Raw genomic sequence first — 14,118 nt, forward strand, 5'->3', positions numbered from 1 at the left:
GAACGGAGGTAACCCTGACCCTGACCCAGTCTGAACGGAGGTAACCCTGACCCTGACCCTGACCCAGACCCAGCCTGAACGGAGGTAACCCTGACCCTGACCCAGTCTGAACGGAGGTAACCCTGACCCTGACCCTGACCCAGACCCAGTCTGAACGGAGGTAACCCTGACCCTGACCCTGACTCAGTCTGAACGGAGGTAACCCTGACCCTGACCCTGACCCTGACCCAGTCTGAACGGAGGTAAACCTGACCCTGACCCTGACCCAGTCTGAACGGAGGTAACCCTGACCCTGACCCTGACCCAGTCTGAACGGAGGTAACCCTGACCCTGACCCTGACCAGTCTGAACGGAGGTAACCCTGACCCTGACCCTGACCCTGACCTGACCCAGTCTGAACGGAGGTAACCCTGACCCTGACCCTGACCCAGTCTGAACGGAGGTAACCCTGACCCTGACCCTGACCCAGTCTGAACGGAGGTAACCCTGACCCTGACCCAGTCTGAACGGAGGTAACCCTGACCCTGACCCTGACCCTGACCCAGACCCAGTCTGAACGGAGGTAACCCTGACCCTGACCCTGACCCTGACCCTGACTCAGTCTGAACGGAGGTAACCCTGACCCTGACCCTGACCCAGTCTGAACGGAGGTAAACCTGACCCTGACCCTGACCCAGTCTGAACGGAGGTAACCCTGACCCTGACCCAGTCTGAACGGAGGTAACCCTGACCCTGACCCTGACCCTGACTCAGTCTGAACGGAGGTAACCCTGACCCTGACCCTGACCCTGACCCTGACCTGACCCTGACCCAGTCTGAACGGAGGTAACCCTGACCCTGACCCTGACCCAGTCTGAACGGAGGTAACCCTGACCCTGACCCAGTCTGAACGGAGGTAACCCTGACCCTGACCCTGACCCTGACCCTGACCCAGTCTGAACGGAGGTAACCCTGACCCTGACCCTGACCCAGTCTGAACGGAGGTAACCCTGACCCTGACCCTGACCCTGACCCAGTCTGAACAGAGGTAACCCTGACCCTGACCTGACCCAGTCTGAACGGAGGTAACCCTGACCCTGACCCTGACCCTGACCCAGTCGGAACGGAGGTAACCCTGACCCTGACCCTGACCCAGTCTGAACGGAGGTAACCCTGACCCTGACCCAGTCTGAACGGAGGTAACCCTGACCCTGACCCTGACCCTGACTCAGTCTGAACGGAGGTAACCCTGACCTGACCCTGACCCTGACCCTGACCCATTCTGAACGGAGGTAACCTGACCCCTGACCCTGACCCAGTCTGACCGGAGGTAACCCTGACCCCTGACCCTGGACCCTGACCCAGCTGAACAGAGGTAACCCTGACCCTGACCCCTGACCCAGTCTGAACGGCAGGTACCCTGACCCTGACCCTGACCCTGACCCAGTCTGAACGAGGTAACCCCTGACCCTGACCTGACCCAGTCTGAACGGAGGTAACCCTGACCCTGACCCAGTCTGAACGGAGGTAACCCTGACCCTGACCCTGACCCTGACTCAGTCTGAACGGAGGTAACCCTGACCCTGACCCTGACCCAGTCTGAACGGAGGTAACCCTGACCCTGACCCTGACCCTGACTCAGTCTGAACGGAGGTAACCCTGACCCTGACCCTGACCCTAGTCTAACCCTAAACCTGAACGGAGGTGACCCTGACCCTAGTCTAACCCTAACCCTAAACGGAGGTAACCCTGACCCTGACCCAGTCTGAACGGAGGTAACCCTGACCCTGATCGTAGTCTAACCCTAACCCTGAACGGAGGTAACCTTAACCCTGACCCTGACCCTAACCCTAGTCTAACCCTAATCCTTAACCCTAGCCTAAAGAACCCTCATGGCTGACACCTGAACCTTACCCAGACCAGGACAGTTGGGCAGGTGGAGTCTGGGTGAAGGGATCTGGGCTGTGGACCAACATACACAGATCCCATAAAAACGCCCGTTGGACCTCCCAGTCCTCTGCTGGTCCTGAACACTTTCAGGGTTTTCATCTGAAAGGAGCTCAATGTGGTGCTCATCTGTGTAGAGACACATCAATGTATCATATAGTATAATTATATGAACTGACTGTGGGGAAGGGATCATTTCACACATTCAAAAGTCAGTTAAAGAGTCCATTTACTGATCAGTCATGTAGATTTTTTTTAGAGTTTCAGTCTAGTGCTGACCTGTGAGGAGAGTCTGGTCAAAACTAAGATATGAACAATCCTTTTAGTTCAGGTTCCACATTCAGACCAATGCAATCTCAAATGGGTCAGATCAGTCAAGTACAACCCGATAACCTATAAATACTCATAACTCCAAATGTTTCTTTTTGTAAATGTAAATATTTTCATGTATTTATACTAAAATAAAATATAATTTTACAAAAAAATGTGAACAACCTGAAATGTTTTAAGAGAAGTAAGAACAATTTTAATGATATTCCACCTGTTACTAAATGTTTTGTGTGTTTGTAGATCCACTGTGATCTGTAAGTTCTAATGTACATGTGTAAATGATAAACTGAGGCAGAATATTGTTAAAATTACACTTATTTTTTCAGTTTGTTCATGTTATTCACAATGTTTTAACTCTTTAAGTGTCAGACAGTTAAGGGGCTAATAAGCCTTAAAAGTGCCACAGAATTTGGCCGTTTTTCAGTATTTCGCGTCGTTTTTATAATATTTGAAGAATCCTGCAGGAAACCGCTCGGTAACATCCGACCGATTGCTGATTAGATTCAAAACGCACCGGACGCAGCCGATTCATTATTGATCGTAATTTGCATAATTTATAATAATAATAATAATAATCTTTATTTATATAGCACTTTTCATACATTAAAAACTGTAGCACAAAGTGGTTTACATATCAGTTTAAAAATCAGTACCGCCCCCCACCCACACCCACCCACTCACCCGCACACACACACACGCACACACACACACACATATACATGCAAACCCACAAGCTCACACATACTTAAGAAGACTGACTGAGCACGGGTAGACCAGAACAAAAATGTACAAGTAAAAGTAAAACATCAGTTTAGGAGGCGCTGTCTCAGGGAGCCATCCGCACCAGGAGGCAGCCGCCGACCCCGGCGACCAGGCACCAGCAACACAGCCCCGCATCCCAACTAGTGGGAGAGGGCCAACTGGGACCCCCACCCACCAGAAAGGAGCGGACCCCAGTGAGAGAAGGCGCCACAGCCCCCGGAGTCCACAGCCGCCCCCCGGCATGGAGGGCTCCCTCTGATGAAACACCAGAGAATAAGAAACATTAAAAACATATAAAAATATTATTCGGTCGCGTGACCTCAAATTCCCGTCTGCTTGGTCTCAAAAGGGGGACACAGAAAGAACGTCATCGAAATGTGAGAAAGAAATGGGGGTGGATGGTTTGTTTGTACACAAATGTGGCGTGTTCTCCAAAGCCGATCTGATCAGCCCGTGGCACTTTACAGGTTGTATTCGTAAAGCCGACTTAATCGGCCCATGGCACTGAAAGTGTTAAAGGATAGTTTGTAGATGTAAACCTTTTCAAAATGTAAATTAACTTTTTTTGCTCTAAAACATAGAGAAAAGTTTGAAGTTGACGTTATTTATATATTATTCTGTTATTATTTTACTGGTGGGCCCACTGCAGATCAAAGTTAGCTGAATGTGGACCTGAACTAAAATGAGTTTGACAGCCCTGATCTATTAGATCTAGATCTAAGTTTACACATAACACCTATTTGATCTACATCTAATAGATTTTATGTGTAAATGCAGATCTACATCTAATAGATGTCATGATGCTTCTCTGACAGTCGGGTCTTCGGCAACATCTGTGTTTTTTTCGGTTGCTCAGGTTACCGTAACCATGACAAGAAGAAGAGCCACAAGTACGACTCATCCAAATCCCGTCTGAGGAAGAAGGCGGGCGGACGTGAGAAGGAGGCCGGGGGCGGAGCCAGGCGAGGCGGCGGCAGGGCGTCCGGCCAGCGTCCGTCTCGTTCTCATAGTGACGACGAGGAGGACGAGGGCATCCCTGCCAGCTACCACACGGTGTCATTACAGGTTAGTCAGGACGTAAGTACATGGGCCGTCTTTACCCTTCTACCTTCACATGCCTGTGTCAGAGCCTCGTCCCAAACGCAGACGCTTTCAGACGCTTTCAGGACCACCCACTGCTGACGTAGGAACAGTGACACTGCATTAGCACCTTTCCATCCATCACAGTTAGAATGGTACAGTTTATTTACAGCTGTCAAATAGGGATGGAACCATGTGAAAATTTCATATCACGGTTATTGTGGCCAAAATTGTCACGGTTATCATTAACATTGTGGTATTGTTGAAACTGTGCTGAAAATGTTCAAAAAATACTTAAACACACACTGAAATAATTTAACCAAGTTGTATTTTGAAAAAAACAAAAAACAAAAAAAAACCAGAATAATTGGCAAAATGTCCCTTCTGTGTCAGAAACATTCAAATATTAACCCTTAGTGGTCTGAGTCTATTTTGTCTGTTTTTCAGTCCTTTTGATTTTGCCTTTATATACTATACCCATGTTTGGGATCTGCTTTTTCAGCACAACTTCATCTAGATCATCTGTCTATTATTTTTTCACTTTAACCTACTATAAAAACATAAAAGGACCAAAAACACACTAAAAATATATAAAATCTGATTTGAAAAATGTATATAATTTATTGCATAAATAACACACAGATGCTTAACGAACCTTTTCACAGACTTTAAAAGTGAATATTGGTTCCAAATATTAGGTATAGAAAATCAAAATTGTAATAAATTAAAACTATACTCAAATATTTGACATAAAAGCAGATCTTTACATAGGGTTTTTTCCCCTAAAAGTGCGGTAATCAAACACAGTTATCATGAGAATTAGAATTTAAACGGTAATACTAACAGTCTGTGATTTTACCACCGTTTATCGTTATACCGGTAATCGTTACATCCCGACTGTCAAACTGAAATGTGGATGGGAGGCCTTTGTTTATGTGATGGCAGTTTCACCCTTCCTACCTGAAAGTGTCCCTGTGGTCCTGGTGTCATCACATGAACTGTCCAATGAAAGGGTCAGTTTTAGTGTTTGACAGAAGGAGATCCAAAACACACCCACAAATAAAGAAGTGTACTGAAGCAGGTCAGATCTGTGTGGATCACATTGTTTCTGTGCTTGTACATGTACACTGTTCTGTCTGTTTGGAATGGGAATAGTAACCTAGAAATAATGACTCCAAATATAAATCAAAATTTTATTGTAAAAAGTCGGTATCAGATTGATATCAGATCGGTATCACCAAAACTAACCCTAAAAAATATTGGATCGGATTGGAAGCAAAAAAATCTAGATCCGAACATCAGTAATTCAAAACCCTGCCTGTCCCTCCCCCAGTGTCTGACCCGAACTGGTCCTCATCCCTGTGGACTCTGTCTGTCTCCTGTCTCCAGGTTTTGTGTCAATTCTTCATGTTTATTTTTCTGTTAATAAAACACCGTGCGTTTGAGTCCAGTCCTTTCCTCTGTCTAGAACAGTTCTGTCAAACTCATGTTAGTTCAGTTCCACATTCAGCCCAGTTTGATCTGCAGTGGACCGGACCAGTAAAATAAGAACAGTGAAAAAAAGTAAAATTATATTATGATCAGGTTTACATCTACAAAGTTTCCTTAAAAATCTGAATAACATGAACAACTTGAATCATCTTAAGAAAAACAAATGCCATTTGAACAATATTCTGCCTCAGTTTATCAGTTTATCATTTACACGTGTGTTACAATCACACAAAACATTTAGTAACAGGCAGAATATTGGTCCAATTGCGTTTACTTTTCTTCAGGTTATTCACATTTTTTGTAAAAGTATAGTTTGATAGTGTAAACATTTTCATGTAATTTTACTTTTTTACATCAAAAAAACAAAGAGAAAATATGGGCTTGTCATTATTTATAGGTTATTCTGATAATATTTTACTGTTCTGACCCACTTCAGATCTAATTGGACTGTATGTGTCTGTATGTGGAACCTGAATTCAAATGGTTTTGACACCATTGATTGTTCATATCTTCAGTGTAATTTTTGCATTTCACAAATTCATCCTGCAGGCCGGATTGGACCCTCTGGTGGGCTGGATTTGGCCCCCGGGACGCATGTTTGACACCTGTGGTCTAGACAGTTTGTGTTCGACCCCTTCTAATGCTGCAGTACTGCCTTATATGAACACCTGCAGTCCACCTTAAGAACACCGTGTGAATCTGTGTCTGTGCGTTCGTTCGTGTGAACTCCTTAATGGACCCTTAATAACACCCTACTGTGTTCTTCTGATCTACCTGCGTCCACCGCAGGAACATGTGGGTCCTGGAACAGACTCCTGATCCATGAACGTTGTGTGTTCTTATGTTGTTCAAAAGGCATTTGTTAGGGCGCCCTACGAGGGGGGGTTTCAGTGCATGTTCGTAGAAAATCTTACGCAAGACCATCCACCTGGATACGAACTTAGGAACAGTCCACGAACTCTCCATTCTTATAAGTCCACCTGGAGAAGGTCGTATGAAATAGTCCATAAATCATTCACACGGTGCTTGTAGCTGTTCGTAACAGTATTTGTGACTGAGGCTTAAGATAAGACTTTGTTTTTCTCTCCATGGGGAAATTTCACAGTTAACAGCAGCAACAAACAAGTGCAGAGCAAAGACAGAAAAACCACAGATGAGTGAAAAATTAAATCTAAGAGAAAAGTCAGAAATGAATAGAGTGGGAAAATGAACAGATCATGTGCAGCTAAAGTTAAAATATGTGTATGAAATTCTAATAGTAATTGAAGTTGTAATGTGTGGTTTTGAAAAATTGAAATGTGTGTGGATTAGAACCTACATTTGTCAACTCTAACCACTAACCCTAACACCACTAACCCTAACACCACTAACCCTAACACCACTAACTCTAACACCACTAACCCTAACCACTAACCCTAACACCACTAACTCTAACACCACTAACCCTAACCACTAACCCTAACACCACTAACCCTAACACCACTAACTCTAACACCACTAACCCTAACCACTAACCCTAACACCACTAACCCTAACCACTAACTCTAACACCACTAACCCTAACACCACTAACCCTAACACCACTAACCCTAACCACTAACTCTAACACCACTAACCCTAACCACTAACTCTAACACCACTAACCCTAACACCACTAACCCTAACACCACTAACCCTAACCACTAACCCTAACACCACTAACCCTAACACCACTAACCCTAACCACTAACTCTAACACCACTAACCCTAACCACTAACCCTAACACCACTAACCCTAACACCACTAACCCTAACCACTAACTCTAACACCACTAACTCTAACACCACTAACTCTAACACCACTAACTCTAACACCACTAACCCTAACACCACTAACCCTAACACCACTAACCCTAACCACTAACCCTAACACCACTAACTCTAACACCACTAACCCTAACACCACTAACCCTAACACCACTAACCCTAACACCACTAACTCTAACACCACTAACCCTAACACCACTAACCCTAACACCACTAACCCTAACCACTAACCCTAACACCACTAACTCTAACACCACTAACTCTAACACCACTAACCCTAACACCACTAACCCTAACACCACTAACTCTAATACCACTAACCCTAACACCACTAACCCTAACACCACTAACCCTAACACCACTAACCCTAACACCACTAACTCTAACACCACTAACTCTAACACCACTAACCCTAACACCACTAACCCTAACACCACTAACCTCTAACACCACTAACCCTAACACCACTAACCCTAACACCACTAACTCTAACACCACTAACCCTAACACCACTAACCCTAACACCACTAACCCTAACACCACTAACTCTAACACCACTAACCCTAACACCACTAACTCTAACACCACTAACTCTAACACCACTAACCCTAACACCACTAACCCTAACACCACTAACTCTAACACCACTAACTCTAACACCACTAACCCTAACACCACTAACTCTAACACCACTAACCCTAACACCACTAACCCTAACACCACTAACCCTAACACCACTAACTCTAACACCACTAACCCTAACACCACTAACTCTAACACCACTAACTCTAACACCACTAACCCTAACACCACTAACCCTAACACCACTAACTCTAACACCACTAACCCTAACACCACTAACTCTAACACCACTAACCCTAACACCACTAACTCTAACACCACTAACCCTAACACCACTAACTCTAACACCACTAACCCTAACACCACTAACCCTAACACCACTAACCCTAACACCACTAACCCAAAGCCTTCTAACCCTAACCCTTGAGTCCATTCTGGGTTGTATTTTTCATTCTCATCATTAATCTGACTTTCATCTGAACAGTTTGAAACTCATGTCTTTCCATCTGTTTCAGACAGAGGCTGTTGTCACTAATATCAGGTTTAATATATTTTAAATGTCTTCATCTGGTCAAAGTAAACACTTTATCCCATTTCTGTCATTTCCATCTGAGGGTTAAGAGTTAAGGGTTAGGGTTAAGGGTTCAATTCTCCGTGATTAACTAACATGGACGTTGGCTTTAATGAGGACTCTACACCTTCATCTACATTTAACCCTGAAAACCTCCACACATATGTCTGAACCTGTGTGTGTGTGTGTGTGTGTGTGTTGCAGTTGTTGGACCTCATGCACACTCTCCACACTCGAGCTGCCAGTATCTACAGCTCCTGGGCTGAGGAGCAGCGCCACCTGGAGGCTGCAGGAAGGAAGATCGAGGCCGACTCCCAGACTCTGTGGACCAGCTGCTGGTGTCCACTGCTGCAAGGTACACACGCACGCACACGCACACACACGCACACACATCTGTGACCCACTGATTTCACCTTCAGTCAGTCAGATTTTATTTATACAGCCTCAAATCACAACAAAAGTTATTTTCATTTTCATCTCGTTGCCTCATTTACATCATTTTTATTTTATTTCATCTTTGATTTGGTTTTCATCTTGTGTCGACCGTCTCATGTTTTCTCTGATTTTCCTCTTATTTTCTTCCTATGTCCTTGACGTTATTCTGGTCCCGTGTGTGACGTGTGATTTTGTTTTCTGTCGTCTTCAGGCATTGCGTGGCTGTGCTGTGATGCCAGACGTCAGGTTCGCATGCAGGCTCTCACCTACCTGCAGAGGGCGCTGCTGGTCCACGACCTGCAGACTTTAGACGCCGCTGAGTGGGAGTCCTGTTTTAATAAGGTGAGGAAGGAGACGAGGGCATGACTGCAGAACTGGGGACAGGGTTTAGGGACTAGACTGAACTGGTCTGAAAATGTCCATAATCAGTCTGTCAGGTAATGTTTAAAATTCAGAGTAAAGCCTCAGTCACAACATGTCGTTCATGAAGTGTCCGTAGGTCTGATGTAGGAAGGTCCAAAGGCATCGTTAAGAAGACCGTGACAACTGTATACGTTGTTCGTACGACATAAAACCAGGTCATTTTCTCACAGAGGTCTCCAGATGCTCATGCGTTTTGAACGGCAGACGAACTGACTTCATAAGATGGATGGAAGAAACTACTGTTCCATCCACAAAAGTCTATGAACTCCAGCTGTCGTAAGAACCGAGAGATTCATACAAACCCGTTGTTCATAAGAAGCGACTGATGTGACTGAGGCTTAAAGTATGACCTGCTCCATCAAATGTGGGGGTTGCTATAGTAACGGCTGAGGCCTCTGTGTCCATATTTGTTGTGCAGGTCCTTTTCCCTCTGCTGACCAAGCTGCTGGACAACATCAGTCCTGCAGACGTGGGTGGAATGGAGGAGACCAGGATGAGAGCCTGTACTCTGCTGTCCAAGGTTCACACCTCACTCATTTACAACAGGATACCTTTAATTACCTCCACCAAGGAGGTTGTGTTTTTGCCAGCGTTGGTCTGTCTGTCTGTCTGTGTGTAAGATAACTCCAGAAGTTATGGACGGATTTGGATGGAAATTTCAGGAAATGTTGATACTGGCACAAGGAACAAATGATTAAATTTTTGGTGGTGATTGGGGGGGGGGGCACTGATCTGCCTTGATGGAGGTCTGCGCTCTCTGAGTGCTTTTCTAGTTAGGGATATAACGATAAACTGGTAAAATCACAGACAGTTAGTATTACCATTTAAATTCTACTTCTCATGATAACCGTGTTTGATTACCGCACTTTTCCGGAAAAAACCCTATGTAAAGATCTGCTTTAATGTCAAATATTTGAGTATAGTTTGAATTTATTACAATTTTAATTTTCTATACCTAATATTTGGAACCAATATTCACTTTTAAAGTCTTTGAAAAGGTTTGTTAAGCATCTGTGTGTTATTTATGCAGTAAATTATATTATACATTTTTCAAATCGTATTTTCTATATTTTTTTGTGTTTTTTGTCCTTTTGTGTTTTTATAGTAGGTTAAAGTGGAAAAAATAATAGACAGATGATATAGATGAAGTTGTGCTGAAAAAACAGATCCCAAACATGGGTATAGTAAACATTTGTTTCTATAGTATATAAAGGCCAAATCAAAAGGACTGAAAAACAGACAGAATAGATTCAGACCACTAAGGGTTAATATTGGAATGTTTCTGACACAGAAGGGACAGTGGGACTATTATTTTATTTATTTTTAAATACAACTTGGTTAAATTATTTCAGTGTGTGTATTAGTACTTTTGGAACATTTTGAGCACAATTTCAATGATAACGCATTAATAATGATAATTCTGATAATTTCGGTCACAATAACCATGATATGACATTTTCATATGGTTGCATCCCTACCTTTAACATTCCACCTTTAAAACATCCAACACTGACTGGGTTCAATGATCTGAAAGTCATCATAGACTGTTCTGGGTTCAGTTTACCTGCCCCCCCCCCCCCCCCCCCCTTGTCTGTCTGCCTGTTGACATGTCCCTGTCGTCCGTCTGTCCAGGTCTTCCTACAGCACCTGTCCCCCCTGCTGTCCCTGCCCACCTTCGCTGCTCTGTGGCTCACCATTCTGGACTTCATGGACAAGTACATGCACGCAGGATCCAGTGACCTACTGGTGAGAAACATTGGGGTTAAAGGGAACATTCATGGACTGGAAAAGCAGTTAATGCATCCTTTTTTTTTTTTTTTTTTTTATTAACTTCCTTTATTGGAAGTAATTTCACAGGTATGACAGAAAGGAAACGGACTTCCATTCTTTAATTTTTTTTCTCTATCCCTTCCACAATCCCACCCTACCCAAAAAAAGACAATCCTTAAAGTAAATCCAATATTGACAGTTAATCAGTACAAAATAGATACAACAATTGTCCAATTAAAAAAAAAAAAAAGCTAAAATGAAACGGGGGGGGGGGGGGGTGCTCAGTCATCACGATCAGGCAGAGACGTCAAGGTTTCAATATAATTTAAGGGCGGTCTCTCCTCTACCACCTGCTGTGGGATGGAGGTTAAAGGTGTTTCCAGACGAGGAGAATGAGACGTGTGGTGAATAGAGTGGCAAAGGCAGAAACAGTCTGTGGGACTTCAGAGGTAAAAGGTTGCGGGGGGGGGGGGACCAAACAGAGCCAACAGGGGATCAGGACACATAGGAATGTTATATGCTGTGGTAAGAGTTTGGAATATTTCAGACCAGAATGTGTCGAGTCTGGGACGGAACCAGAACATGTGGGAGACTGTTACACCAGTCAGACACACTGGGGTACATCTGAGACAAATAAGTGGAGTGACTTTGGGTACAATTTTACACTGCAGGAGGCCATGGCTCGCACAGATTGAAGAGGAGTGTAGAAGCCAATAATGTAATAACAACCGATAACATAATAACAGCCGATAAGGTAATAAATTCGCTATTTTTAAAATGTAATAAGCCAATAATGTAATATCTGGCCAATAATGTAATAAAAGTCCTGAACTGATAACGTAATAACTTTTGGCCAGTAATGTTATAACTTATCGGCTGGTTATTACAATATTTTCCTGGTAAAAAAGAATTCTTTGCAAATGTAATAACTGAGCCAATAACATAATAAGTTATAACGTTACTGGCCAAAAGCTACTACGTTATTGGTTCAGGACTTTTATTACATTATTGGCCAGATATTATGTTATTGGCTTATTACATTTTAAAAATAGAAAATTTATGACATTGTCGGCCGTTATTACGTGATCAGTTATTATTAATTATTGACTTCTGCTAGGAGTGAACTAACTAAGACTTGTCCCTAATAATCATCAGGCAGTGGGATTCCAAACTCATGTTCCCAAGAGTCCTTAGGACCAGACACTGGGATGTCCCAGGTAGAATTAATGAGGCTGTAAATGCTAGAAATTAGCTGCTTTTGATCAGGATCAAGAGCCAGTAATGAATCGACCAGAGTTTCCAGGTGTCGACGAGAGGATTTGGTTTTCTGATTCTGAATAAAGTGCCTTATCTGGAAAAAAATGAAATTACTCACTTACGCCTCTGTTATAGTCTGTGTTGTCATGTTTACCCCCCCACCCCCTATCAGCGCCCCAGCCTCTGAATAAGTGTGTTTTCTTTTTGCAGCAGTGATGAGACGTAACCCTGCACATGGGTTCTGCTGGTGTCCACCTGTGTTTGTGTTCGTCACATATTCTACATGTACTCGTTCAGTACACCTCTGTGTTGTATCGAAGGCCCCGAAGCCAAACGGTTCAGTACAAATGAGAGCACCGGTACACCCCTAGTGTTTGTGACACACTTGAACGTGTCCTCAGAATGTGTTGGTTCAGTTTCAGTATCATTTCTCCCTCAGATCCCTCTTTGTGCCGCTTCTGTAGATCTGCGGTTTTCAGTCCAGTTTCAGTAAAAAACCTGGTGTTCTGCCATGTTCCTGTTGGTGCCGTGGATACCATCATATACTGTGGACACCCTGTTAGAGCACCGCCATGGTCTTGGTGGTTCCTGAAAGACTGGTTTATGTTTGTGGTGCTACAGTATGATGTCACGAATATACACAAATCCATTTTAGATGTGTTCAGTATCGTTCAAATACATGTAATAGATCCAGGTTTTGTGGGGTCAGTCCGATATAAGTAAGGATTCAGTGATAGTGACCGACCCTAGTCCTGATCCTGGTCTGAACTGGTCTGTGATGTGTGTGTGTGTGTTAGCTGGAGGCCATCCCTGAGTCTCTGAAGAACATGCTGCTGGTGATGGACACAGCAGGGATCTTCCACAGCGCAGACTCCAGAACCGGGTACTCGGACCTGTGGGAGATCACCTGGGAACGCATCGTCTGCTTCCTGCCTCACCTGAGGGAGGAGCTCTTCAAACAGACTGTCATACCAGGTACGGCACCAGGACCAGGGGGGCGTTTGTTTTTGAGCAGGGCTGTCAAACATGCGTCCCACCAAAGGTTCCAGTCCGACCCCTGGGATGAATTTACAAAGTGTATAAATTCCACAGTCCAGGCTGTGGAACTCATGTTAGTGTGGGTTCCACATCCAGACCAATCTGATCTACAGTCCAATAATAACAGCAGAAGAACCCACACAGAAGAATGGCTACAGATTTACTTCTCAGCTTGATGTGAAAAAAAATTTGTATTTCATTATGTCTATAAATAATGACAACTTCAAATGTTTGTCTTTGTTTTAGTGCAAAAAATATAATTTAATTCTGAAACTCTTTCCATTTCCAAACTCTCCTGTACCAATAAAATGTGACTAACCTGAACAAATGTGTCCAACCTGAAATGTCTGTATTAAATTCAGTCCAGTTTGAACTCTTTTCTTCCTGTTCCTCAGTGTTTAGTGTCTGTAGATCTGATCCAGAATGCACATGGACTAATGAGAAGTGGAGGAAGAAGACTGAGAAAATTACACTGATTTTTATGAAGAAATTTCATTTTTTTCAGGTTATTCACATCTTTTTTATTTGGATAGTTTATAAAAGTAAGTATTTTCATAATTTAATGGGGTTTTTTTGCACTAAAACAAAGACAAAAATTTTGAGTTGTCATTATTTCTGGGTTCTTCTGTTCTTATTTGACTGGTTGG

General features: G+C 43.5%; 1 protein-coding gene across 1 annotated transcript in view; it reads left to right on the forward strand.

Annotated features, from left to right (window-relative positions):
- The window catches only part of gbf1 (golgi brefeldin A resistant guanine nucleotide exchange factor 1), a 130,636-nt gene that overhangs the window by 111,028 nt on the left and 5,490 nt on the right, over positions 1–14,118 (forward strand). The window contains exons 23-29 of the mRNA XM_030156528.1: positions 30–40; positions 3,875–4,095; positions 8,753–8,903; positions 9,195–9,325; positions 9,825–9,926; positions 11,039–11,152; positions 13,231–13,408. Of these exons, the coding sequence (XP_030012388.1) occupies positions 30–40; positions 3,875–4,095; positions 8,753–8,903; positions 9,195–9,325; positions 9,825–9,926; positions 11,039–11,152; positions 13,231–13,408 (908 nt within the window). The remainder of the gene's footprint in view (positions 1–29; positions 41–3,874; positions 4,096–8,752; positions 8,904–9,194; positions 9,326–9,824; positions 9,927–11,038; positions 11,153–13,230; positions 13,409–14,118) is intronic.

Source organism: Sphaeramia orbicularis, chromosome 15 (assembly GCF_902148855.1).
Source record: "Sphaeramia orbicularis chromosome 15, fSphaOr1.1, whole genome shotgun sequence".
Classification (NCBI taxonomy): domain Eukaryota; kingdom Metazoa; phylum Chordata; class Actinopteri; order Kurtiformes; family Apogonidae; genus Sphaeramia; species Sphaeramia orbicularis.